Source organism: Mobula hypostoma, chromosome 9 (genome assembly GCF_963921235.1).
Source record: "Mobula hypostoma chromosome 9, sMobHyp1.1, whole genome shotgun sequence".
Classification (NCBI taxonomy): domain Eukaryota; kingdom Metazoa; phylum Chordata; class Chondrichthyes; order Myliobatiformes; family Myliobatidae; genus Mobula; species Mobula hypostoma.
The window spans coordinates 47459526-47487138 of record NC_086105.1 but is presented as its reverse complement, the minus strand read 5'-3'; the positions used below and the strand labels follow the sequence as shown (position 1 = coordinate 47487138).

Sequence of the window (27613 nt, the reverse complement as noted above, 5' to 3'; positions counted from 1 at the left end):
AGTCAGAACTTTTACAGTTGTCCTGGGTGGTGTCCGGACTCATTCACAGATCACATCTGCTCACTGAACTACATTAGCTCCACTTAAGCAACACTTTAATCTTCGATCACGCATTTCTCAGCCCTTTTGTATGTATTTCCTTGTGTGACCACCTGCTGAGATCTTTGCAGTCCTCCAATGCCTCCTTTCACCCACACTGCCAACACTGTTTGTGCTTTTAGTGCTCTTCTTTGCCCCCTCCCATTTAATAAACTACTTAAAACTTACCCTTCAGACCTCTTCAGTTCACTGCCTTAGTATCTCTATGTTACCTCGTGTCTAATTCTCCTGTGAAAGCTTTGGGGTTTGCTCTTTGCCACATTCAAACAGCTAGCAGTAATAGTTGCTCCCTGAGCTATCATCTTATTGCTCTATTCCTCCACGACTGACTGAGGTGCTTTGCAAATGAGTGATGTGAAAGAAAATGTATTCTAAACTGGATTAATCTCCGTTATTACGGAGACACAAAGTTTGCCAGAATTCCACCTGCTGCTCTTAAAGAACCCCCACTGATCCATCAGAAATCTTCTTTGTTCATAAAATGTCAGAGGGAACCTCGTCTAAGCTCCCTTTGACCAATTCTCCAGCATCCACCAGCCAGTCAAAGCACGTTTATATAGTGGAAATAAAATAGAATTAATGATGGACAGCTCTACAATGAATGCGGTTTGGATAATGCATGGGTAAGCATTTGTATGGTTCTGATTAGACTCACTGGGGAATGCAGCCTCATTTCAAAATTTACTCCTGGCTGTGCGAGTTACTTCCTTAATCAGCAAAACATACATAGCGGTGCTCTTATGTTCCATTAAAAATAGTTGACAGTCGCACTTTGTTCCTGGGTATCGACCAGAGTCTGTGCGTAGTTTTGCTCAAACCCAGTGAGTGAGAGTGCTGACTGATAGCTGATATTTAAGGGTTCATGAGCTGTAAGGCTCTGTGGCTACACAGTCCCATCTCTTAATGACCCTCTACTGATGTTCTAATAGCATTTTGATACTTTGTGGTATGTTATGTATCCTGTGGTCTTGGGTCTAAAATTCCACAGTGGTTAGTATAGTGCAGTGGATTCTGGTTAATTGGGCCATTAGTTAATCGTGGCAGCCTCTTATTTGGAACAATTCTTCAGGAACAAAAACTAATCAGGAATATAGCTGGGATTTCCTTTGTGTATTTGGGACATTGCAGAACTTAATTGGGGCAGGAGACTGTAGCTGAAGTTCCTAGTCGTGTCATTCACGTGCACTTGTGTGGCTGTTACGCACTACACTGTGCTGAGAGCAAAGAGTTAATAAATAATGTCAGTTGCATGTGTTTGTGTTCAAAAAGCAGTGATTTTATTTGCTGATAGTTGGTGAGAAATAAGCAGTAAGGCAATTCGAACTGTTTCGAACATTCAGGCTTGGAGGTGCCAGAAATGGCCGGGAGTGAAAATGGAACAATTTCACTACTTCAACAATTTAGGAATTATGAAGGATTTTATGGTACCAACAATCATTTTGAATGTTCAAATGAAAATGAAGATTTGGATGATGCAATCATTCAGTGCATTGTATGAAGTTAGTCAATTATCTGCACTAGGTATCTGTGCTGATTTTGTTCATTTGCAATCGATCAAAAGAACACAGCAGTGTGTACTGGATGAATTCCTATTAGGAGCTACAGTTTTATAATACTGTAGTATATTGTTAGTGTTCTAATTTGTTCCATATTTCATTTATATACATAATTTGCTACTCAGTTATTAGTAACTTGTCTTTTAGATTATGAGAACACTCAGTCCTCTTTTATTGTCATTTAGAAATGCATACATGCATTCAGAAATGATACAATGTTTCTCCGGAGTGATATCACAGAAAACAGGACAAACCAAAGACTAAAACTGACAGAACCACATAATTATAACATATAGTTACAGCAGTGCAAAGCAATACCATAATCTGATGAAGAACAAACCATGGGCATGGTTAAAAAAAAAAGTCTCAAAGTCCCTAAGTCAATCAACTCCTGAGTCCCCGATAGCAGGCGGCAAAAGGGAGAAACTCCCTACCATAAACCTCCAGGCACCGTCAACTTGCCAATGCCTTGGAAGCAGCCGACCACAGCCGACACTGAGGCCGTCCATCCGAAAACTTCGAGCCTCCGACCAGCCCCTCCGATACAGCCTCCTGAGCGCCATCCTCTGCCGAGCACCTTCGACCTAGCCCCGGCCGCTGAAACAAGCAAAGCCGAGGATTCGGGGCCTTCTGCTCCGGAGATTCCGGTTACCACGCAGTAGCAGCGGCAGTGAAGCGGGCATTTCAGAAGTTTTCCAGATGTTCCTCTGTACTCTCATGTCTGTCTCCGTCAAATCAGAATTGTGCACAGTCCCCTACTTGACAGATTACAGATATTCATCACCGGAGAGGCCGCGCGCGCTGGCGTTGCGCCGCCGTCTTCTCCTCCTCCTTTTATATACATTTTTAACTCTTTCCAAGAAACTTTGGATCATTGGGGCAGCCACTTAATCGGGTCAAATTGTGCTGGTCCCGATGTGTCCCAATTAACCAGAGTCTATTTTATTACTCTTTGGTAACAGCACAGTAACCCAACCATAGTAAATGTGAGCCCTGCCTGATTCCAAGGACCAAAAGGTTTTTCAACTGACATGAACCCTGCCCATGAAGTTGGCTTCCCTGGTCCTTGGCTTGAGTATCTGGGCTTTGTACCAGATTTCCATTTGGCTTTAGTTATTTTGTTCACATTGCAAGGTGGAAATTATGGAGGGCATTTGGTGTCCAAAGCACATTATCAGCTTGCACAGATGAGTGGGTTTGATGTCATGTCACCATTGGGATCATTTCAGTTCTATTCAAAATTTTTTTTTCATTTACCTTCATTTCTCTTTCTATTCCTGGATCTAACCTTGAGTCCTGAAAAATTCTGTTGTGTTTCTCATCCAACTACTGCCCCTTGCTGGCAGCCTCCTCTGCCACCTCATGTTTGACCTCCTCTGCTACCTCACTACCACCGTTCTTGACCTCTCTGTTACCTCTTGTCTAGCTAATCAGTACTGGATGACCAGTGATGTGTGCCTGCTAAAAATGAGGAAGGTTGTACCCTGGCCACCGAGCCCATTCATCTGCTGTTTCACCGCCTGCAGTGGAAGCTTGACATCCAGTTAAACACAGTTAGCTTGCACCTCAGTATCTTCTCTGGTCCCTGTTTCACTGTTGTCCCCATCATCAGCTCGGCTCATTCCCAGCTGATTATCCATGTGATCCCTTGGCTCATCCTTTCACCTGCATGATTGTTACTGCTAAACTTGGCTGTTTCAACCCTCTCTTGACCACTTCGACTGTGAGCTCACCCAGGCCTGCTGACCTGGCCTTCTCACCCAAGCCCCACACACTGTTCATCCTGTTCTTGTTGACCCGTGTCAGCTCAGAGTAGGCACTGCTGCAAGTTTAAATATTCTTAGTCCTCTTTTCAGATCCTCACCTACCCTCACTTCAGCCTTCACACCTCATCATTTCTCCATTTCAGTCCCTGACCACTTTCAGTTTAATTTCCCCAAATACCAGTGCTTAACTTTTGGCATTCTTCACTGTCCTCCCTGGGTCTTGGCCCGAAATGCTGACTGGTTGTTCCTCTCCGTTGATGCTGTCTTTCCATTGAGTTCCTCCAGCGTTTTGTGTGTGTGGCTCATTCTGGTGAAGTCTTGAGAGAGTTCCCTTTACAAGTGAATTCTGGACAAGCTCCAACTCCAGCAATGCCAGTTCAGCCGCTCAGTCATACAGAGACAGAAACTAAATTGTGACAAAGAAATAATGAAACACGTGCATTTATTGAAAACCTTTGCTGCCCTAAGCTTCTCCTGCAGTATTTTGCAGACCATTAAAAGCTTAAAGGATATGGCAATGAATTTTGTGTGCAGCAAGTTAGTAATCACCTGGTATAATTTTTTCTTGGTCATTGATGTTAGTTGAAGGGAGTCAGGCTGTAAGCAACTGATCACACCTGGTTTTAGAAGCGATACCTGCTGGTAATTGCTTGCTGTTTGGGTTGGAGATTGGCCAGGAATACCAGATGCTCCTATCAGATTACTGCTTCTAAAGACCTTAAACCTTTCTACCTATCACCTCCCAGCTTCTCAATTCATCACCTGTTCCCCCACCCACCTACTTTCCCCCACACCTGGCTTCATTTTTCACCTTCCAGCTTGTACTCCTTTCCTATCCCACCACCCACCTTCGTATTCTGGTTTCTTCCCCCTTCCTTTCCAGTTCTGATGAAGGGTCTCACCCTGAATCGCTGACTGCTTATTCCTCATAGATACTGCAAGGTCTACGGAGGTCATCCAGCACTTTTTGTGTGTGTGTTAATCATGTGTTGTAACCTTGAGCTGGAGAGATAGTGACTGCCACCAGGTCACCCTGCCCTGGAATTGCCAGTGGTTAACATAGGGACACAGAAAGCAGCAGGAGTAGGCCATATGATCTCTGGTGTTTCGTTTGCCGTTTGGTAAGATCATTTTTTTCCCTTCAATGCCACTTTTATGCAGTAACCTCATCCATAAAGTTATTGACCTCAGCCTTGAGTTTGCTCTGTGGCCGAGCCTCCATGGCTACCTTAGGGAGATACAAGTAACTGACTATCAAAAAAAACAAGCTGCTGGGGAGCCTCAGTGGGTCAAGCAGCATCCACAGAGGCAGAGCGATGATTGACATTTTGAGAATATGGCTCAGGAGTGCTTGATCCAGGGTCCCTTTTCCTCCAACAGGTGCTGCCTGACCTGCTGATTTCCTCTAGCAATTTGCATATTGCCTCAGATTCCAGCATTTGCAGTCTCTCATGTCCATAGATTTATGATCCTCTGGGTTAAAGGATTTCTTCTCATCCCTGTCCTGATGGACGACATCTTGAGACTGTGACCCTGGTTCTCCTCAGCCAGGCATTGAATCGGCTGTCAAACCCCATAAGTTTTTTTTATATGTGATCACTCCTGATTTTTCTAAACTGTGGACTATATTTTGCCGATCATCTTAATCTTCCATATCCCTCACATGCCTCCTTTCATTTCTTGACCATCTTAAGAACCTGTCTGGTGAGTCTTTTAAGCACCCTATTTATTGCAAGCAAATCCTTACCTCGGTAGGGAGACCACACTTGGAGGCAGTATTCCAGTTGCATTAAAAGCAGGTTTTTCCCAGTGAGGTTGGGTGAGACAAGAATTAGAGGTCATAGATTAAGGGTAAAAGGTGAAATATTTGAGAGGAACCTGGGAGGGGACTTCTTTACTCAGAGGGTTGTGTGAGTGTTGAACAAGTTATTATTGGAAGTGGGGAATGGGGGGGGGTTCGATTTCAACATTTAAGAGACATTTGGATAAGTACATGGAAGGCAGGAGTATGGAGGACTCTGGTGCGGGTCGATGGAACTGTGCAGTATAATGGTTTGGCATGGACTAGATGGGCTGAAGGGCCTGCTTCTGTGCTGTAGTGCTCTATGACTCCAGGACTAAAAGAACCTTTCATGCCTGAGTGGCCTCAACCTTTGAGTTGAAGAGTACATGTTAGCTGGGAGATGAGGAATAAACTCTCCTGCACGGATGAGACTTTGGTTCTTGCTCCACCTGCAAGGAGGCACCTGGTATAGTGTGTGCATCCTCAGGCTAATGCTGCGGTCTTGGCAGCCGGCAGCCGTGTAAAGCTTTTGGACTTATTTGCTCATCCACTGTGGCCTCTTGCACATTGACAGGTTGTATTTGTCCAATCCTGGCTGCCTGTTCTCTGCTTCTGAAGCTGTAGGATCTTCTCTCTGTAACCCAGGGTTTCCTGACTTTTTTAATGCCATGGACCCCTACCATTAACTGAGGAGTCCATGGACTCCAATTTGGGAATCCCTGCTCTGAATGTCTCCCTTTTATGTCTCCCTCTTCCCCTAAGAAACTACTTCCAGCATCCTCCTTCCACCAAGTCTTTAGTTATAGGTGTCATGTATCCTGGAACAAGCTCTGTGACCCTCTATATCTATTCCAACTTCAGTTACCTATCTATCCGAAACACATTTACTAACATTTGCTCTCTAGCCTGCTTTGCCTTGGTGATTCAAATGCTTGTGCTGATGATTTTTAAATGTCATGAGAGTATTTATCTCCACCACAGGCCATACATTCAGGATGCACATTCCAGACTGCAATAACCTCATGGTGAAGAAAATCTCCCACTGATCAGTGCTAACTCTCTTATACTCCTCATCTTAAGCCTATGCCCTCTGACATTAGACACGTTGACCACAGAGAAAGCTCCATACGGTCTACTCCAGCAAAGACTCTCATAATTTTGTATACCTCTGAAATCTTTCTCCCCTGCTCTGAGGAAAACTATTCAGTATCTGCTCCAAATCAAAACATTGCATCCCAGGCAATATCTGAGTGAGTCTCTCCTGTACTTTCTCCAGCGCAATCATGCGCTTCCTATAAAAGGGCCACCAGAACTGCAGTGAGTGTTCAGCGCTGGCCTAACCACTCTTATATAAAGTCAGCTCGTTTATCTGCCTCTGGCCAGAGGAGGTTCACGAGAATGATCCCGAGACTGAAAGGGTTAAAAGTATGAGGAGCATCTGATGGCTCTGGGTCTGTGTTCACTGGAGTTTAGAAGAATGGGGGAGGGTGAGCTCATTGAAGCCTATTGAATATTGAAAGGCCAACAGATTGGACATGGAGAGGATGTTTCTTATTGTGGGGGGTCTAGGACCAGAGGGCACAGCCTCAGAATAGAAGGATATCCCTTTAGAACAGAGATGAGTAAGAATTTGTTTAGCCAGAGTGCGGTGGATCTGTGGAATTCATTGCCACAGACAGCTGTAGAGGCCAAGTCATTGGGTATATATAAAACGGAGGTTGACAGATTCTAGGTTAGTCAGGGCACCAAAGGTTACAGGGAGGAAGCAGAAGAATGGGGTTGAGTGGGATAATAAAACAGCTCTGATGGAATGTCAGAGCAGACTCGATGTGTCGAATGGCTTAGTTCTGCTCCGATTGATTGTCTAATGGCTTTTTGATCTTATTTTGGTATAGGAAAAGCACTATTTAAATGTAATTACATTGCATTCACATTGGCCTTGGATTGAAGCAGTGGAATTAACAAACGGCTATAAAAGTGAACATGTTGATTCAGCCGATTTAAACTGATAATCATCAGCAAGAAGACGACTGTTACATAATCTGGCCTTGTGGGCTTGTGCTCTTCATTAGCTGGGTCAGTAAAGGAAGCTGAATCAATTCTGGTTTAGTTGGCTTCTTACCACTTATTGATATTGTAACCTTGAAGCTCTGGTTAAGGGATGTGTAAATCTACGCTGCTACTCTGCACTGATCCCCATTGGGCTTCAACAAAGAGGACTGACCAGGCTGTGATGTCTCTTACATTGTGATAGCCTGATACTATCCACTTTTGGTACCTGCAAAGTTATCAGAAGGAGTTGGTGCTAATATCTGACTGAAAGCCATTTTGATGTAACCCTGGTTCTTAATACTGCCTCACTTACTGCATCTGTGCTGCAATACTTTCTGCACGGTTTGCAAAATCATATTTTAGTGCAGGAATCGATTGAAGGAAATTACCCACTGCTGTGGGCAAAATTCCACTGTTGAGGCTTTCCCTTGGGCATTATCTATTTCAAATATAGATGTACGGCTCAGATTTAATGAATTTATCTTCAGATGAGAAAGGATCTAGTGCTTTCCTGGCAGTTATGACACATTAACTCTTCTTGGTCTTCCAGCCGGGTTCAGGTGTAAATTTTTACCAATGTTTCGATGACAAACTCTGCCATCTTCATCAGGGATGATGTCTAGTCTGGTGGTATAATAAGACCATAAGACATAGGAACAGAATTAGGCCATTTGGTCCATCAAGACTGTCCCACCATTCAATCATGCATGATCCTTTTTCACCTCCTCAGCCCCACTCCCCAGCCTTTTCCCTGTAACCTTTGATGCCATGGCCATTCAAGAACCCATCAAGCTTTGGCTTAAACACAACCAATAACCTGGCCTCCGCAGCTGCCTGTGGTAACAGATTCCACGAATTTACCATCCTCTGGCTAAAGAGTTTTCTCCGCATCTCTGTTTTAAATGGATGCCCCTCTATCCTGAGGCTGTGCCCTCTTGTCCTAGACTCCCCCACCATGGGAAACATCATTTCCACATCTACTCTGTCTAGGCCTTTCAACATTCGAAAAGTTCTAATGAGATATTCCCCCCCCCCCATCCTTCTAAATTCCAGCAAGTACAGACCCAGAGCCATCAAACGTTCCTCATGTGATAACCCTTTCATTCCTGGAACCATCCTTGTGAACCTCCTCTGAACCCTCACCAATGCCAGCACATCTTTTCTTAGATGAGGTGTAAAAATATATATATATTTATTCAACTCCCATCATCCATCCATCTTGATGGGTTAGTCCTGAACCAATCAAGTTTCTGTTGTCCCACCTCATTTAAAATTGTACTCTGGTTCTTAGAGAGAGAGTGAGACCTTTGTCTTTATTGATATTCTCATTCTCTAGTCTTATTTCAATGGCTTCCTTCACCAGATGGTCCCAAATGCCATTGCCGTAGCACAGTAGTTCTGTGCTGTCAAGGTCAATACCATGGTCATTGCGTACGCAATGTTCTGCTACCACTGATTTCTCCAGGTAACCCAAGCAGGTACACCTCCTGTGCTCCTTAATGCAGGTTTCCACCGTGCGCCCAGTCTGGCCGATATACGCTGCTCCATATTCAAAGGGAATCCTGTAAATGCCAGCTGTCCTGAGTCCCAGGTCAGCTTTGACCTGCACAAACTGGGATTTGATCTCCCTCACAGGTTTGTGGATGGTAGTTATCCGGTATTTCTTCAGGATCCAGACAGGGCGCACAGTGGAAACCCAAATCCATTTGTGTTACCCAGATGCTCCGGAGACTCTTTTTAGAGAAATTGTGTTGCCATTTCTTTCACTTCCACCCCTGCTTTGAAAATACTGATTCTCATTGAAATAGTGTATTTAATATTTCATTAATATTTTGAGTAATTTTGTAACTATATTGTTTGATTAAGCATTCTGTTTATATAATTGATCACGGCTTATATGTAAGAAATACCTGAAGGGTGTACATCACTACGCCACCACGTCATATGTGAATGCCTCACTAAAGAAAAACTGAGAAGGAAATTTATCCCAGTCTCCTGTGGTTTTTCTTTCAATTATTTCTGGAGTTACAAAACAAAAGAATGGACATCTATCGAGTCGTTTCCGAGAGGTACAGGTCATGTGTGACCCTCACTCCATGTGTCAGTTCTACTTCAACGGTGACAGAACTCATCTCTGCCTGACTGAGTCGAAGTCCCACTTCAAAATCATTACTGAGAAAGAAGATACGGAACATAAGTCCCATCAACCCTCACACCTAGATATTTGGAATCTATTTTGAACAAGGAAATGTGCTTCTTCTTTGTATCCTGGGCAGTGTCTGATCCATGTTAATGTGTGCCCATGCTTAGGAGTATTTGTCAGCTTATTGGTTTACAAGGTAGAGGTTCTTAAGGTCCATCACTGATTTGCTCTTCCTAAGTACAGAGTCTGTTGAGACCCATCACTGGCAGATACTGCAGAGGTGGCACGGTAGCGTTGGGGGTTAGAGTAATGCTATTACAGTCCCAGCTCAAAGATTGATGTTCAATTCCCACTGCTGTCTGTCTCTCTGTGACCATGTGCGTTCCCTCCTGGAGGTCTGTTTTCCTCCTCCTAATGTGTGGTTAGGGCTAGTGAAGTGTGCTCTGGGAGTGTGGTGACACACTTGCGGGCTGGCTAGTACAGTCCTCACTGATTTGATTAGATGCAGACGATGCATTTCACTCTGTTTCGATGTACATCTGGCAAACCTAATCTTTAAGTAGATTTTCGCAATCTCACTGACATCTAATCCATTATCCTGTTCACTTTTAAACCTTGGCAGATTTTTCCACTGTGCAGAGGTACCAAAACCTGCCCTGATCTTGCTCTTGCTGGCATACATTAGAGTGTTGTTGATCGAGATTAGAAACCAGAACCCTGGCTGACAGTCTCCCATTCTTAGCACAGAGTTAGTCAGCAGAGACTCCAAATACAGCAGCAGTGAAACCAGCCCAGTGAATACTGAATGTGCCATCCCTGTGAAATATGAAGATCTATTTGGGTTATTTCCTCAGTTGGAGTCCTGGCTTTGGGTTTAGCGTCCACCCAAAGAGATTCTTGACATTCACTGCTGAGTGTTTTGTCAGGCATCGAGCATCTTGGTTTATTAAAAATTATTTATCTTTTTCAATTTCAGAAACCTCTCTACTGACAGAATCAAAGAACTCCATAAAGTCTCTGCGCCGTACCTAAAGAGAGCAGTTCTTGTAACTCTGTATGTAAGTACATGAGAAAGCATTGACAATATTAGAGCTGATAGCAAATTAAAGACTTTGACTTGCTTTGACCCCCTTCTTATTTTAGTTCAAACTTCACCAAAGTCAAATTAAATTTGTCATCAAAGTACATGTATGTATGTCACCATATACTACCCTGAGATTCATTTTTTGCAGGCACTTATCAGAAAGTAAGGAAATACAATAGAATTTATTAAAGCTATACATAAACAAAGACTGACAAACAATTAATGTGCAAATGAAGGCAAATTGTGCAAAAAAAGTAAATAAATAATACTGAGAACACGAGTTGTGCAATCCTTGAAAGTGAGTGTGTTGGTTGTGGAAGCAGTTCAGAGTAGAGGTGAGTGACAGCTCAGGATCCTGATGGGTAATAACGGTTCCTGAACCTGGTGGTGTGGGACCTAATGCTGTTATACTTCCTGCCCATTGGTAGTAGCAAGAAGACAGCATGGTCTGGGTGGTGGGGGTCCTTGAAGATGGCTGCTGCTTTCTCGTGGCAGCATTCTTTATAGGTCTGCTCAGTGATGGGGAGGGCTTTGCCTGTGACGAACTGGGCTGTATCCACCATTTTTGTAGTCCTTTCAGTTCCTGGGGATTGGTATTTCCATACCAGGCTGTGATGCAGCCAGTCGGGATGCTCTCTATTATGCATCTATAAAACATTCATCAATTGAAGTCAGAAGGGAAAAGGGATGAGCACATTTCTTGAGAGCAGTTTGGTTCTGATTTTCAGAGAGTAACACACTTTCATGTTGTAACAGATAAATCAGCTCTGTGCCTGTGCTACACTCTCTTAACCCGACAAGTCTAATTTTCAACTTCGGCTCAGCTAGGACTTTGCTCCTGTCCTACCCTGCTGGTGAATCTGAACTGAACATTTTACCTGACAAAGGAACGCGGGAGTGTGAGTTCAGTTTTTGAACCCATTTCTGCTTGATAGCTCCTCTATAATCCCAATCTTCCTTCCTCATTGTTGCTTCATGTGGTTGATAGGTATCTCATCAAAGTGATGCACTCAGAGTGGCTTTCTTCTACTCTTTGTTGGAAATAACTTATTTTTATCCTCTTGTTGCTAGTGAAAATTTTCTGTGCTATTGTAAAACCACTTTGTATTTCTACCAGTGCTGTCCATGTTATCACCAAGAAGTAAATAACCACTTGTACTTTCTCAGATGTTTGTGCCACTTCCGTCTTGCTGATTTCCCTCAGCTCACTGTCAGTGAGTAGGTAAAACTTGCTCCATGGATTTGTTGGTGCAATTCCTCTGTTATTGTTGACCGCTAAATGCACTTGAAGATGACAAAGCCAGTGCTCTCTTAATGTTTTAAATATCTCCACACTTCACTGCACCCCATGTCACGAATCCAGTAATTGTTCATGGGATGATTCTTGTCATATGATTCAATTCCTCACCTTCTGTTTACCCTTCCTGTCCCTGCTTGTACACTGCTGACAGGTTGTTTTATCATGGGCACGTCAGACTTGATCTCACCCATGTCCTCTGTTTCTGGTTACTTAAGCAGAGAGTAAACACGTTTACCTTTCACTTAGCCTATGGTAGGGAACCTCTGGAATTATCTTTCCAGGAAGGCTGTGGAACTTTTGTCACTTAGTATACTTTAGATAGAGATTAATGTATTTTTCAAACATGAGGCATCGAATAGTACAGTAGAGGAACAGGGCTTTTGACCCACGATACCTGTGCCAACCATGATACCAATTTAAACTAACACTTTCAGTACGCTGGATGAACTCAGCAGCATCAGTCAGAAACGATGAGTCGACGTTTCGGGCTGGGACCCTTCGTCAGGACTGAAGAATGAAAGATGGGGAAGGATTTGAAGAATGCTTGTAGCTTCAGTTGAAAGACCAGTAATTTGAAAGACAAAGGGGTGGGGAAGGGGAAGCATTGACGTCATAGCCCTGAAAACAATGGGTAGTAGAAGAAGGAGGCGGAACCATGAGGGAGCTGGGGGAGGGGTAGAGTGAAATAGGGATAGAGGAAGGGAGGGGGAGGGAATTACTGGAAGTTGGAGAATTCTATGTTCATACCAAGGGGCTGGAGACTACCTGGATGGTATATGAGGTGTTGCTTCTCCAACCTGAGTTTAGCCTCATCATGGCAGTAGAGGAGGCCACGTATGGACATATCTGAATGGGAATGGGAAGCAGAGTTGAAGTGGGTGGCAACCGGGAGATCCTGTCTGTTGTGGCGGACGGAGTGGAGGTGCTCGACAACGTGGTCCCCCAGTCTGCGTTGGGTTTCACCGATGTAGCGGAGGCCGCACTGGGAGCACCGGATGCAATAGATGACCCCAACAGACTCACAAGTAAAGTGTTGTCTCACCTGGAAGGACTGTTTGGGGCCCTGAGTGGTTACAAGAGATGAGGTGTAAGGACAATTTAACCTACCTGCCTGCCAGCGTGTGGTTATATTGCTATTATGTCTGTAATAGCAACATAATCACTGTTTAGTACGGAGGGCATTATGGTGCAGGAGGTTAATGATTTTCTTGAGAAGCAGAGCAGGTACAAGGGGCTAAATTGGCCTATTTGTGGCTCTGTCTCCTGTGTTTCTTTCTGTGTATTGAGTGACTCACTACATACTGTTGGACTTCCATTGGATTATAGGGATGTGCACCTTCACCAATTCTAGAATATTCCATGAATATGATGCTGAAATCAGTGCAGTTACTGTGAAGCAGAAGTGGCATCTTGTCCTGGGACACTACATGGGCGCAGGATAGGACAGTTGACTTAGTCCCACTTCTCCGACTGTGCTAGAACCCGCGACCTCCCACAATCGCAGTTGCTTAGTCTCTCATACTCAAGCAAAATATTCTCATAGATCTTGGAGCAGAACTGCACTGACAGGCCATTGAGCTCATGATGTTATGCCGATCTTGATGCCACTCTGTGCTGAATGTTTTTCACTCATATCCCTCCATTCCGTTCATGTTTATGTGCCCATCTCAAAAGCCCCTTAAATTGCCTCGAACTGTCTGCTTCCACTACTACCATGGTAACTAATTCAGGTACTAACCACCCCTTAAAAAAATCTTGCCCCTCGTGCCACCTTTAAACTTCCCCTCCTCAAAAGCACATCCTCTGGTATTTGACATTTCTACTCTGTGGAACAAATTCTGATGATCTACACTATCTATGCCTCTTATAATTTCAGAAACATCTATCAGGCCTCCCCTCAGTTTCTAACATTCTATGGAGAACAACCAAAGTTTGTCCAGTTTTTCCTTATTGCTCACACCTTTGGTCTAGGCCGCATCCTGGTAAACTTCTGCACCATTTCCAAGGTCTCCACATCCTTTTGGTAATGGAGAGATCAAAACTGCTCTTAACACAGTCTGAGTAAAGTTTTATTAGCTGCATTATGACTTACTTACTCTTATTCCAAGGCTCCATTCACTTATTTTAGAAGCAGTTATACAGAAAGAGGGCACTTGACCCGTCAAGTGTAAGGTCACTCCTGCAGATCAGTCCAATCAGTCAAACTTCCTTGGTCCTTCACATTGGATCTTGAATTTGCAGATTATACTCTCAAATTTCTATTCAACTCAAATTTGAAATTCTGCCACTCTGAAAGCAATGAATTCCAATTAATGCTGCTTCTTGAGTAAAATGACTTTCTGTCACTGTCTCTTGTACCTTTAGGCAATTATTTCAAATCTGTCTCCCTCATCCTTGAACCATTTGCGAATATGACCACTTGTTTCTCTCTGCCTATTTAAACCAGCCCCATGGTCCTATACACCTACAATAGATCTTTCAACTTAATGACTAGACCGATTCTTGTAATTTTTTCTGCACCCTTTCTTAAAGCACAAAAGACAGAAGTAGGAGAATTTACAAAGGCATCCTTGATTGGGTTGGGGTTAGGTTTGGGAAGATAGATAGATAGATAGATATACTTTATTGATCCCAAGGGAAATTGGGGAAACTGGTGTGTTTCCAAAGCAACTAGTGGGAGTGAATCTCAGGTAATTTTATTTGAGTTCGTTATTATAAATTAGTTCTTTTAGTGCTATTATCAACAGAATTCCATGGCGTGGCTGATTTTCATTGATGATGAAGGTGGAGAGTCAGTAACTTTAAATTCCTGGGTGTTAACGTTTTGGATGACCTGTCCTGGTCTCAGTATACTGATGCAAACACTAAGAAGGCATGCTAGCACCTTTACTTCCTTAGAAGCTTAAGGATATTTGGCATGTCACCAAATAGTCTCACAAACTTCCACAGATGGTTGTAGAACAGGACAGGTGCAGCCTGGTCCATCACAGGCACAATCGTGCCCACCAGTGACCACATCTACATGAGGCGCTACCTCAGGAAAGCATCATCTAACATGAAGGATCCCCACCATCTGGGCCATTCCACCTCCTCATTGATACTATCAGGCAAGAAGTACTGAAGCCTGAAGTCCTATAGCACCGGGTTCAGGAACAGCTACTTTCCTATAAACATCAGGTACTTGAAACAATCTGCACTGAAGCCTATCTCAGCAGTGAAATACTATGGACCACCTCTTTGCAGTACTGTGGTTTGTGTGGGTTTTTTGCACAAATGTCCTGTTTGTGCACTGCCTTTTGTTTTCTCTCTCTTCAGTGTATTTATGTATAGCTAATATATACAGTAATTTAGTGTGTTATCTACCTACGTTACTGTGATGTTGCTGCAAACATGTTTTTCATTTTACCAATATATCATCGTACTGCTGAACAAGACAATAAACTCCATTTCATTTGATGGTAAGAACAGTGGGTAACTGTGGCAGAATTAAGCCATTCGGCTCAATGAATCTGGGCCAGGTTAGGATACCGTTAAAAATTATGGCCAATTCGTGATCAGCCTTTGTTCCTGAGTGTTAACTCTTTTCCTGATGGAGACGAGTTGAAACCCACTCATTTCCAACTAGAATTGTGTTTCCCTTTCCTTTCTTTCTCCACCTCATTCCTTGAAGATGTTTCCTCTTTGCTGGACTTCTGCTCTCCTCCACATTTTACATTTTCAGTTCAAGCCGAGACCACATGCATCATGATTCAATTTAACCATGGGTTACAGAGCCCACTGTTCTACCCTCTTCCATAGTGCTGTGCAAAAGAAAAGTGTTTGCAAAATGATGAGAGCCATTTTCTCCCCCTTGATGGGAAACACTGAGGTCAGTTATGATTGTTGCATCTTCATATGGCAGTTGGGACATTCTAACTCTATACAGGCCAAAGATCTGATTTGTGACTGTCCTTAATGCTGTGAAGAGGATATTTCCTTTGGTGGCGGAATCTGAGACCAGAGAGCGTAGCCTCAGGATAGGGGGGCATCCTTTTAGAACTGAGGTGAGGGGGAATTTCTTTGACCAGAGAGTGGTGAACCTGTGGAATTTGTTGCCATATGTGGCTCTGGAGGTCAGGTTATTAGGTATACTTAATGCAGAGGTTGATAGATTCTTGATTAGTCAGGACGTGAAGGGATATGGGGAGAAGGCAAGAGACTGGGGCTGAGAGGGAAATGGATCAGTCATGATGAAACGGCGGAGGAGACTCGATGGCCCAAATGGGCCAATTCTGCTCCAATGTCTTATGGTCTGAACCTATTGTAATGAAATGTTCAGCGGACCATGAACAATTGAACAAACTCTGCATGAATCTGTGAGTTGTCTTCTTCGGCCAGCAAATGCATTCATCTATTCTGCTCAGAGGATTGAATTTTGTTCTGGTCTACCAATAAACCTGAAATTAATTGAGTTTGAGAAAACAAGAAGGACTTGAGCCTCGTGGTTGGAGGATAGCTAGTATATTGAAGTGAGAGGGTGGGATGAGAGGCTAGAAGCCTGTCACCTGCCAGTGTCTGTCTGTCTTCTATATACTAGCTATGTTCTACTTCTGCCTAACACTACCAGAATCTGTCTCACCCCTCCTTCTCAGTTCTGCTGCCTTCCCTTCACTCTCTCAGTTGTGATGCAGGGTCATGACCTGAAATGTTGACCATTCCTTTGCTTTCCCAGATGCCACTTGATCTGCTGCGTTCCTCCGGCAGTTTATAAATTTGCTCCTTCTATTTAATTCCTGTATGCAGAACAGCCCTCGCAGGAACCAGGCTTGTAGCATCCATTTCATGCTGTTCCCAGTACCAGGACAGCCCCAATATACTACCAATGTATAAACTACCACTGCCAATAAATTACTCCTGAACTGGAACCACTATTGTTGCACAGGAAGTGCCGCAGCCAATCTAGATGGACAGCACCATCCCACAAATTGTAAGGCATCAATCAGAAATTTACTGTACAACCGAGCAAGCACAGACTGGGCTTGCAAATTGTAAAGCTTTTCAGCCCCCTGAGTTTTCTTAGGATTGTTGATGAGGAGTAAAGAGGATGTGCAGTGGGAGGACCAGTGTCTCATCCGGTGGTGGCAGTGGGTGGTAGCCCTTCCTTTGTGTCATCCTGGATTATGTGCGATGCTGGAGCCATGACCAGCAATGGCAGTCATTTATAAGTCTAGGAAATATAATGCAGCTTGCATTGTGCTTCTTGTTGGATGTTGCCCAGTGTGGGTTGTGCCGACAATAACCATAATTTCTTTCTCTCCTAGGTGCTCCTCATTCTGTTTTTCCGAGTGCGGATCATGGCTGGCTCCATGCCCAACTTCTCAGAGCAGGACAACCCAGCTTCGTTCTCCCCTTACCTCCTCACCAGGTACCGTGCCACCTTCCACTCATGTGTAAGGCCTTTATTTCTTCACAAGTTCCACATCTGAGAATAGGTTGCTACCTTAGGGGCATTCTGTGACCGCAATGGAAATTGTGCATGCCCTTTCATATTCTCCCTCAATTTCCATATAAACGCTTGCAATTCTCCAAATGAAAAATTTGCCGTGGATCATTGCAAGCAGGCAGTTTTAAAATATGATTATATTTAAATTTTGCTCTTAAGTACATTTCTTGCAATGTTTAAGAATGATGGCCCAATGTAGTTTGATCAATGCATTCAGAAATTTTTAATAATATGTCAGTCGACTCTTTGTGATGAACTATCCTCATTAGGTTTTGGTGAAATAAATTACATTAAAGGCTTTTTAGACCATTGTCTTTGATCCAAAGGTTGACTTTAAATTTTAGTGTCTCCGTGAAGGTTTGTAAATGAGTGCAGTTAACAGAGGCTTGGTGCATAATAGGTGATCCAAAGCCTAGAAATAATGATCTTCATTAGTTTTGAGAATTCTTTCTAAAAATGTAGCACAGTTGAGTAGGTCAGCACCCAGTTTTTCAAATTGAATGAATGCAAAATACAGCACATGATGGAAATCTGAAATTAAAACTGACTGGTCAGTGGTACTAATACCATATGTGGAGAGAGAAACTGATATTGCATGTCGGTGACCTTTTATCATAACATGTTTTGATGTAAGGAAATTGACCTGAAGGGCTCTCTCCTCTATAGATGATGCCTGGTCAGTCATGTAGTTCTAATTGTTATGGACATTCTAAATGCTTGAGTGATCTTGACAGCTGGTTAAACTGGAGGCATGGTTCAATCAGCTCTTACTGTCTGTGCAGCTCTTTAGTGGGAAGGGTTGGGTCTGGCACACTGGCATTACAACAAGTAAAGCCAAGCACACTTGACACCTTGATTATCAAGTCCAAACTTGTGAATGAGCAAAAGGTTATGTTGTACTTCGCAGCTAGGTCGCCAGTGATCATGGGCAGATCACAGCCAGAAGCAAGCTCTGGTGCTTTGTGATCTGCCTGGGAATCAAAACACAATGGTTTCAAGTTCCAATCCAGATGCAAAATGCATAATCCATGTTAAAACTGAAGTGTACTGGGATGCAGGATGCTACATTGTTGAGTTGCTATGATTTGAATTATTTGCAAATCGAGTTATTCTTAGTAGCAAGTATCCAGGAAATTACTGGATTATTACAAACACTTACCTAGCTGACTGCAGTTTATCCAACATCACTGAAGGCCCGTGAATGTGATTGACTCTAGTCTACCTCAGTTGAGGGGTAATTGGTGCTGAATTGTAACTGCTGACATTACCAGTAATGCCCATATCGGTGAAAGAGTAAATCATAAAAAAGATGGGCTAGTAGGTGTAAAAGTACTCATTCAAGTAAACGATTCTGCTAATTACTTGAAGGTGTGTGAGATGCTCAGCAGCTTTGACAAAGTTCGACAGAATTTTCTGACCTGTATTGTTTGGCTGCATGAGAGATTTGATTGCAGCAGATCAGCTGCCGAGTTAGCTTCACTGCAGTGGCAATAACCAATGATGTCACGCAAGACACCGTGGAAGTGCAAGTTCATTCTTTCTTTCTGTTTGACTTGCAGGTTTCTCACGTACTCTTACCTGCTGGCCTTCAATGCCTGGCTGCTGTTGGCGCCCATGACCCTCTGCTACGATTGGCAAGTAGGGAGTATTCCTCTGGTGGAGTCTTTGTGGGACGGGCGGAATCTGGCAACGGCAGTGTTTGGTTTGAGCATGGTCCTTCTGACTCGGAGCTGCTTCCACTCTGTCCTGGTAAGTGTGAGGAGACCCGAGGTTTCGGTTTCGGTCTCTGTTGAGCATCGATTTCCCACGTACAACATCCTTTGTGCACTTGAACGAAAATGTACCTTGCCATCATCGGCCTCCAGATGGTTGGATTGAATGAGTTGCCCGTTCTCCCATCACACTTGAGCTTTGTCCAGTCGTAACCCAGTGAGCATTGTGTTTCCTCGTCCTCAGTAGTTTCCAGTCTGGCAATGCTTTGATTTTAAAATCCCCATACTTGGTTTCAAATCTAGTACCATGCACTCCTCAGGCATTTTCTCCTCCAAGTCTACATTCGGCCTAAGTGAGCATTCCACTTTGTCCTTTTGAGTATTCTGATTTTGATTGCTGCATCATTAATAGCAAGAGTGGAATTGGTTTATTATTTTGCTCACATGAACTGAGATAGAGTGAAAAGCTTTTGTCAGTGTGGCATCCATACAGAACATTGCATATACAAGTCCATTGAGGTGGTAAAAAGGAAAACAGAATGCAGAATATAGATACTGGCATGGATAGTGGAATGGTTAACAGGCAGGAGGCAGTGAGTGGGAATAAAGGGGCCCTTTACTGGTTGGCTGCCAGCAACTCGCAGTGTTCCTCAGGTTGGCATTGGAATCGCTACATTTTACATTGCCTGTCAGTGTGATGGATAATGGAATTGATGGTTTTGTGGCAAAGTTAGGTCGAGGGGTAGGTCATGCTGAGGAAGCAATGTGTTTGTGACAAGACTTGGACAAATTGGAAGAATGGGCAAAAAAGTGGCAGATGGAATACAGTGTTGGAAAAAGTGTGATAATGCATTTTGGTAAAAGGAACAGAAGTACAGGCTATTATCTAAATGGGGAGAAAATTCAAACATCAGAGGTGCAAAGGGATTTGGGAGTCCTCATGCAAGACTCCCAGAGGTTAATTTACAGGTTGAGTCTGTGGTAAAGAAGACAGAAGCAATGTTGGCATACATTTCAAGGGGAACAGAATATAAAAACAAGGAGATGATGCTGAGGCTTTATTTGACACTAGTCAGGCCTCAGCTGGAGTGTTGTCCACAGGTTTGGGCCCCATATCTCAGGAGGGATGTGTTGTCATTGAATAGAGTCTGGAGGAGGTTCACGAGGATGATTCCGGGAATTGAAGGGGTTAACATATGAAGAGTGTTTGGCAGCTTTGGGCCTGTATTCAGTGGAATTTAGAAGAATATAGGGGGGTTGGATCTCACTGAAACCTACTGTTGAAAGAACTAGATAAGGTAGATGTGGAGAGGATGTCTGCTGTGGTGGGGTTATCCAGAACTGGAGAGCAAAGCCTCAGAATTGAGGGGTGATCTTTTAGAACCCAGGTAAGGAGAAATTTTTTTAGCCAGAAAGTAGTGGATCTGTGGAATGCTCTGCCACAGACAGCTGTGGAGGCCAAGACTGCGGACATATTTAAAGTGAAAATTCACCGTTTCCTGATTGGTCAGGGCATCAAAGGTTGTGGCAAGAAGGCAGGTGTATGGGGTTGATTGGGACCCAGGATCAGTAGGGCAGACTCGATGGGCTGAATGGCCTAATTCTGCTCCTATGTCTTATGGTCTTATACAGTTTAGTAACAAACACACTCAGGACTTTATTCCTTGGAATGTAGAAGTTTGAGAGAAGATTTGATAGAAGTATACAAAATTTTGTGGTGTGTATTTAGGTTAAATGCAAGTAGACTTTTTCCACTGAGCTTGGATGGGACTACAACCAGGGGTCATGGGTTATGGGTTAAGGGTGAAATGTGAACAGTTTAAAGGGAACATGATGAAAGTCCTCTTCACTCAGAGGGCCGTGAGAGTGTGGAACAGGCTGCCAGCACAATGGTGCATGCGAGTTCAATTTGAACGTTTAAGAGAAGTTTGGATAGGTACATGGATAGTAGAATATGGAGGGCTATGGTCCCGGTGCAGGTCAATGAGACTAAGCAGTTTAAATTGTTTGGCATGGACTAGATGGACCAAAGGGCCTGTTTCTCTGCTGTACTTTTATATGACTCTATGACCTGCTGAAGGGTCTTGGCCCGAGACATCAACTCTTTATTCTTCTTCATAGATGCTGCCTGACCTGCTGAGTTCCTTCAGCATTTTGTGTGTGTTGCTCTGGATTTCCAGCATCTGTAGAATCTCTGGTCTTTATGCAGAGTATTGTGTTGCAGCTGCAGAAAAGGTGCAGTTCAGGTAGATTAAAGTGCAGAAACCGCAACCGGGTAGACTGAGAGGTGAAGAGTTCATCCTTTAGCATATGAGAGGTCTGTTGAAGAGCCTGAGAACAGCGGGATGGAAGTTGTCCTTGACCGTGGGTGGGACATACTCAAGTATTTGTATCTTCTGCCTGCCCCCCCGCCCCCATGCCGCAAACGGAGGGGAGAGAAGAGAGAATGACTGGGGTCCTTCATTATGCTGGCTTCTTTCCCGAGGCAGAAGCAAGTGGATTGAGGCTCGTCTGTGTCATAGCTTGGGCTGCATGCACAAGTGCAACACTGGGTTCCCTTGCCTGTCCCGCCGTCTTGCTCCTTTTTGCAACCTTCCACACTGACCAAGTTCCCACATGTGATTTATTTATTTGGAGATACAGCACGGTAACAGGCTGTTCTGGCCAGCGAGCCGGTGCCACCCAGTTACACCCATGTGACCAATTAACCCACTAACCTGTATGGTTTTGGACTGTGGGTGGAAACCGACGCCCCTGAAGGAAACTCATGAGGTCACACAGAGAACGTATAAACTCCTTACAGCACTGAACCCACATCGCTGCCTCTGTGATAGCTTTACACTAATCACTATGCCACCATGCTGCTCAGTGTGGTATGGTGACAACTTTTAAAGGCCTGGTAATGAAGCTTTCTTTTAAACAGCCTCATTGGCACTATATCAACACAAGGTTTTGTTGTTGTAAATTCACAGCACAGGCTGGCTGTTATTCACTGGTCATCCTCAAAATAGAGGAACACACAGGGTGAAGTTGCCACAATGGGTCCTTTTGTGAGGTTCACTGACTCATTCACATTGCAGAAGTTCAGCTCTGACTCGGGCTCTGTTCCAGGTTACTGCTGTCTGTGTGGTGACAGCAGGAGGTTCCCTACAGCTCAGCACGTCTGGTCAGGGAATGGAAAAATAGAGGACAAGCATCTGTATTGTGAGCAGCACGGCTGGCAATAAAATCCAATAGCAAAAGCGTGCTTCAATTTGTACGACATGATTTTCCATTTCAGTCTCAGTGTTGTTTACTCTCCCCTTTCTTCAGCCTTTTATCCCTTTTCCCAGTATGTGCTCCTTCTCTGTCTGTCTGTGTGCCTCTATCATTCCCAATCTCCCTTTTTCTGTGTGCATAAGTGTGTGTATCTGTCTGTCTCTTTTCTACATCTGTGTCCCTTGTCTGATCCACTTTAATATCATGCTGTCTCTCTTGCTTTCATTCTTTCTCTTTTTTAACTTTCCCTTTCTCTCTTGGTCTTTCTTTGCCTTTCTTGTTCTCCCTTGCCATTCCTGCCTCCTCTCCCCTCCACACTCCATCTCTGTCCCACCATTTGCCTTCTCTGCCCCCCTCGCCCACCCTCTCTGATCCATTCGCCCGCCCTCTCTCTCACTCCCCACCCCCTACCCACCCATTTTCTCTCTCTCTTGTTCTCCCTTGCCATTCCTGCCTCCTCTCCCCTCCACACTCCATCTCTGTCCCACCATTTGCCCTCTCTGCGCCCCTCGCCCACCCTCTCTGATCCACTCGCCTGCCCTCTCTCTCACTCCCCACCCCCTACCCACCCATTTTCTCTCTCTCTCTTGCTCTTGCTTACTTCAATGATCCAATTAGAGAGCTCTATTACAGGAAGACAAGAATACTCGTATACAACACCGAGTCCTGCCCAGCCAGCACTTAGAACCTTGAGTGATACTGGTGAAGGCCTTTGTCAGGACAAGCCTAAGCCATCTACTACATGGTTGGAAATGTCCAAAAGATCAGATTAGATTAGACACAATGGAATCAAAATGAACAATATGCTTCTTGGTTAGTTTGGTGAAGGAGTTCTTTTATATGCATGAGTAACTATTTCTTGCTTATTTTTAATCTAAATTCTCAGAAATCCATGGCAGGATTTGAACTCTCACTTTCCAGTTTATGAAAAACATCTCCTGTCTATTGGACTGCATAGTTATTATTGCTGAAATCTTCACTGACGCACTGGAGTGCCTTTGCAGCAAGGCTATTGGCAGAGTTATGTTTTGACTTAATGCAAACTGCCATCGAGGTTTTAAACCCTTCTGGTTGCACTTTACCCTTGGGTCTCTGAGCATGACCTTGTCTTTGGAAAAATGGATGAGTTCCATTTCACTGAGCCTAATCCGTCCAGATGCATTCATATGTTTCTTATGTCTAATGTGCGCTCTTTTGCAGTTTCTACTTTGGGCAAAATAGTTCGAAAGCAGCTCCATTTAATTGCTAATTGAAAAATCAAATGGAATATGATGAATCATTTTTGGCTAGGAAATTGGAAAAGAAAACAAAATTTGATTTCAAAAGGAAATGTTTGTTTTCCCTGAAGAAATTCCAGTTATTGTTTTCCAAGTATGAAGTAAATTCAGACAAGATGGCTGTAAAGCATCCCCTGGGTTTGCTTCATTATAGCATCTTTTGTTTATCTGGACCTGACAATCCAAATCCCTGAGATGTACTGGTGTTGAATTTGTTTGTAGACATCCCGCTGAGCTACATTGTGATTTATAGGCAGGCAGATGTAGAGTTTTAACTTGCCTCCTGTTCTCCTGTATTGTCCTGGGTATCCCAATCTTACACCAAGTCCTGTCCAGACTTCAGTTGTGTCGTTGTTGATCTCTCCTTCATATTCTGGGTCCACCCCCATCCTAAGGTTTCGTGTTTAAAGTTATCTTCCCGTTTGGATCTCCTTGTGTATCGTCCCTTCCTACCTCTTCAAATCTATCTATCTATCTATCTATCGATCGATCGATCTATCTATCTATCTATCCACCCAAAACAGGAGTGTGTGGGCCATGGCAGTCAAAGCTCAAACTGGGCATGGCACCTGGTGATGATGATGATTGAGATACAGCACAGAATTTCTCAGGGTTGAAGTGGCGAACACAAGGGGGCATAATTTTAAGGTGCTGGGAAGTAGGTACAAGGAGAATGTCAGAGGTAAGTTTTTGCACACAGAGAGTGGAGGGTGCGTGGAATGCACTGCCAGCAAAGGTGGTAGAGGCGGATACAATAGGGTCTTAGATAGGTACATGGAGCTTAGAAAAATAGAAGGCTATGTGGTAGGGAAGGATCTAGGCTAGGTTACATGGTTGGCACAACATTGTGGGCTGAAGGTCCTATAATGTCCTGTAGATTTCTATGTTTTAGAATAGGGCCTTCTGGCCTTTTGAGCCACACTGCCCAGAAATCCCCCGATTTAACCCTAGGCTAATCACAGGACAATTTACAATGAACAGTTAACCTACCAGCCGGTTTGTCTTTGGACTGCAGGTAGAAACCAGAGCACCCGGAGGAAACCCACGCAGTCACAGGGAGAACGTACAGTTCATGGCAGGAACTGCCTATCCCTTCCTACACGCACACTTTGCCCTTTGGTGTTTCATTTGCTGTTTGTTCCCCTGCTTAGGAATTACCCCAAGACATTGGAGTGGAAGTAGGTCATTCTATCATGGCTGATTTATTATTCCCCCACGATAGAAAACATCCTCTCCATTTCCTAGGGTGTTGGCTTCTACTGCACGATGAGGGATTGTGCAGACCTGGCCTGAATTCTCCAGAGTCTAGAAGAACAAAAGGAGATTTCACTGAAGTTTAAACAGAAACCCTGAAGTGCTCAACAGGTTTGATACTGGGGGGATGTTTCCCTTGGCTGATGAGTCCATTATTAGGGTCCACAGCTTTGAATTAAGGAATCCAATTTTGGAACCTGATTTTACTATCTTATGGTGTGAAATTTGTTGTTTTGTGGCAGCAGAATAGTGCAAAGACATAAAATTACTCTACAGATAGCGGTTTGTATTACAGTTGGAGGCGTCAGAGTGCGGAATACAAATCTGATGCCATCTGTACGGAGTTTGTACATCCTCCCCGTGAACACGTGGGTTTCCTCTGGGTGCTTCGGTTTCTTCCCACATTCCAAAGATGTGTGGTTTAGTAGGGGAATTGGTCATTGTAAATTGTCCTGTGATGAGGCTAAGGTTAAGCAGTAGAGTTGCTGGGTGATGCGGCTCATTGTGCCAGAAGAGTCTGCTCTGCAGTGTGTCTCTAAATAAATAAGTAGTATTTTAAAAAGGAATAATGATGTAGTATTCACAGACCATTCAAGAATCTGATGGTGGGGGAGGAAGAAGCCGTTCCTGAATCATTGAGTGAGGGTGTCAAAAGTTACCAGGAGAAGACAGGAGAATGGGGTTCAGAAGGATAATAAACCAGCCATAATGTCAGTTGTAGGGCACAGAAGCCAGTAAGCAGAGGATTATAGAGATTGACGTAATTACAGCAATATAACAAACTCAGGAACAAACCTTTTGACTGTTAGAATCAGTTATATTTATCAAAAACACAATATTATTATAATGTAAAAACGATAGCTGGTTATGACTGTTGTGTGACATAGCGCACATTACTGTCACTTTGGAAGCCACTAGCTATGTTATTTATGGCATTTGGTTAATAGCTTTCTCCTTTACTGCCTTCATACAGGATGCAGTCCTTAACCACTTGTATTTCATTCCACATAAAAGGTAAACCCTATTTAACTTCATTAGCAGTTAAGCAATTGACTAGGGCTGAAGTAGAAGCATTTCAAAAGACCTCGGAGATGGGTGTGCATGAGAAATGTAATTTGGTACAGAATCTCTTGAATAAAGAAGGAATGACTGGGAGTGGATTGCCTGCAGCTTTGTAATCCAGTTCTCGGTGTACAATTACACAATGCTGTGTACAGTGGAAGTGAACAGCATTAGTAAGGAACCTTGAGCTAATAGATCTTTATTTTCTACGTGCTGTTTCCTTTCCCAAGTATTTATTGTCAGACATTCACTGATACTGACTGGAAGCCAGAATGATGTTGAAAAGCATTGTGTATCTTCTCGTAGCTTTTCCATTCGGTATTACAGTTTGTCACTTAGAGGGCACCTTTGTGAGCTGCTTCCTGAATGACTATTATTAATGTCCAAAAATGTACAAGAGTATTTGCAACCTCTAATCTTGAGCTTAGGTCCAACTCCATATGCTCTTGAGCACCACCTGCTTTCCTCCCCAGTGATGTTTTCCTTGAATGAGCTCATCTGTGCTTTTGCTGTCTTCACCTCCCATCTTCTCCCTTCCATACTCTCCAGATCTCTCGCAAGATCTCTTCTGCAGCACCTCCCAAACCTCTGACCGCCAAATGCTCTGAAGGTCAAGTTCAGGTGGCCTGTGAAACCACCGCCGCTTGCAGGCTCTCCTCCCAATTACTTCTTTGTCACTGAGCTCACATTCTGCCATTTTCTAACCTGACAGTGCTGTGTGAGTACCTTCATCTCATTTAGTCTTACCACTGTCTTTCCAAGGCTGTTTAGGATGCGCAAAAATGACAATGATCCCATATATTGAGCAGAGTAAACAACTGATGTTTCGAGCCAAGGCACATCAGGACACATCATCATCATCATCATCAGTAAGGGTCTTGGCCTGAAACATTGGCTGTTTATTCCCCTCCACTGATGCTGCCTGACCTGCTGAGTTCCTCCAGTATTTTGCGTGTGCTGCTCTGTATTTCTAGCATCTGCAGAATCTTTTGTGTTTATTTATTTGTTTGTTTAGAGATACAGTATGGTAACAGACTTTTCCGGCACAATGAACCCACGCTGCTCAGTTACACCCCTGTGACCAATTAACCTGGGAAACCTGTACATCCTCAGAATGTGGGAGGAAAGCAGAGCATCTGGAGGAAACCCATACAGTCACAGGGAGAACGTACAAACTCCTTACAGACGGTGGCAGGAATTGAACCCAGATCACTGGGGCTGTAAGAGCATTATGTGAACAACTATGCCACTGATCCCCACATCTCATAAATGTATTAAATTTAAAAGTTAGTTCTTGGGGTGGGGTAGCTGTAAACAGTTACTTGGTGGTATATTCTCTTTTGCATTGTCTTTCTGCATATTATGTGACTGAATACCTGCTTTGCATCATGTATGACTATTTCTCTTTTTCTTCAATGTTTTTCTCTCTCTCACTGTTTTACTTTGCATCTTCCGGATCTGGCCTTCTCTCCTCCATTCTCTCCTCCTCTGCTGTACACAACTCCCGTGCCTCCTGCTGAATAATGATACTGCTGACCTCACTGAGTCTTAACCAGGTGCATTTTCTGTAGGCCGGGCTGTTAATGATCAGTTATATCTACAGTGAAGGCACATTACAAAATGTACCTGGTTGTGTTGCTGGAAGACTGAATTCCAAATGACAAAGTGGGGTATTCAGGAGGGGTAAGAATGGCCGAACTGGGATTGGTGGGAAATGGTGGCTGGAAATATTGTCAGGGAGTTTTAAGGCAGCTTTTGGTTGTGAAGCTGGGAAAAGCATTGCGG

General features: G+C 43.7%; 1 protein-coding gene across 1 annotated transcript in view; it reads left to right on the top strand.

Moving 5' to 3' along the window:
- Positions 1–27613, top strand: part of tmtc1 (transmembrane O-mannosyltransferase targeting cadherins 1) — a 189544-nt gene that overhangs the window by 76513 nt on the left and 85418 nt on the right. Inside the window, exons 5-7 of the mRNA XM_063058235.1 lie at positions 10376–10457; positions 17084–17187; positions 18825–19014. Coding sequence (XP_062914305.1) covers positions 10376–10457; positions 17084–17187; positions 18825–19014 — 376 coding nt within the window. The remainder of the gene's footprint in view (positions 1–10375; positions 10458–17083; positions 17188–18824; positions 19015–27613) is intronic.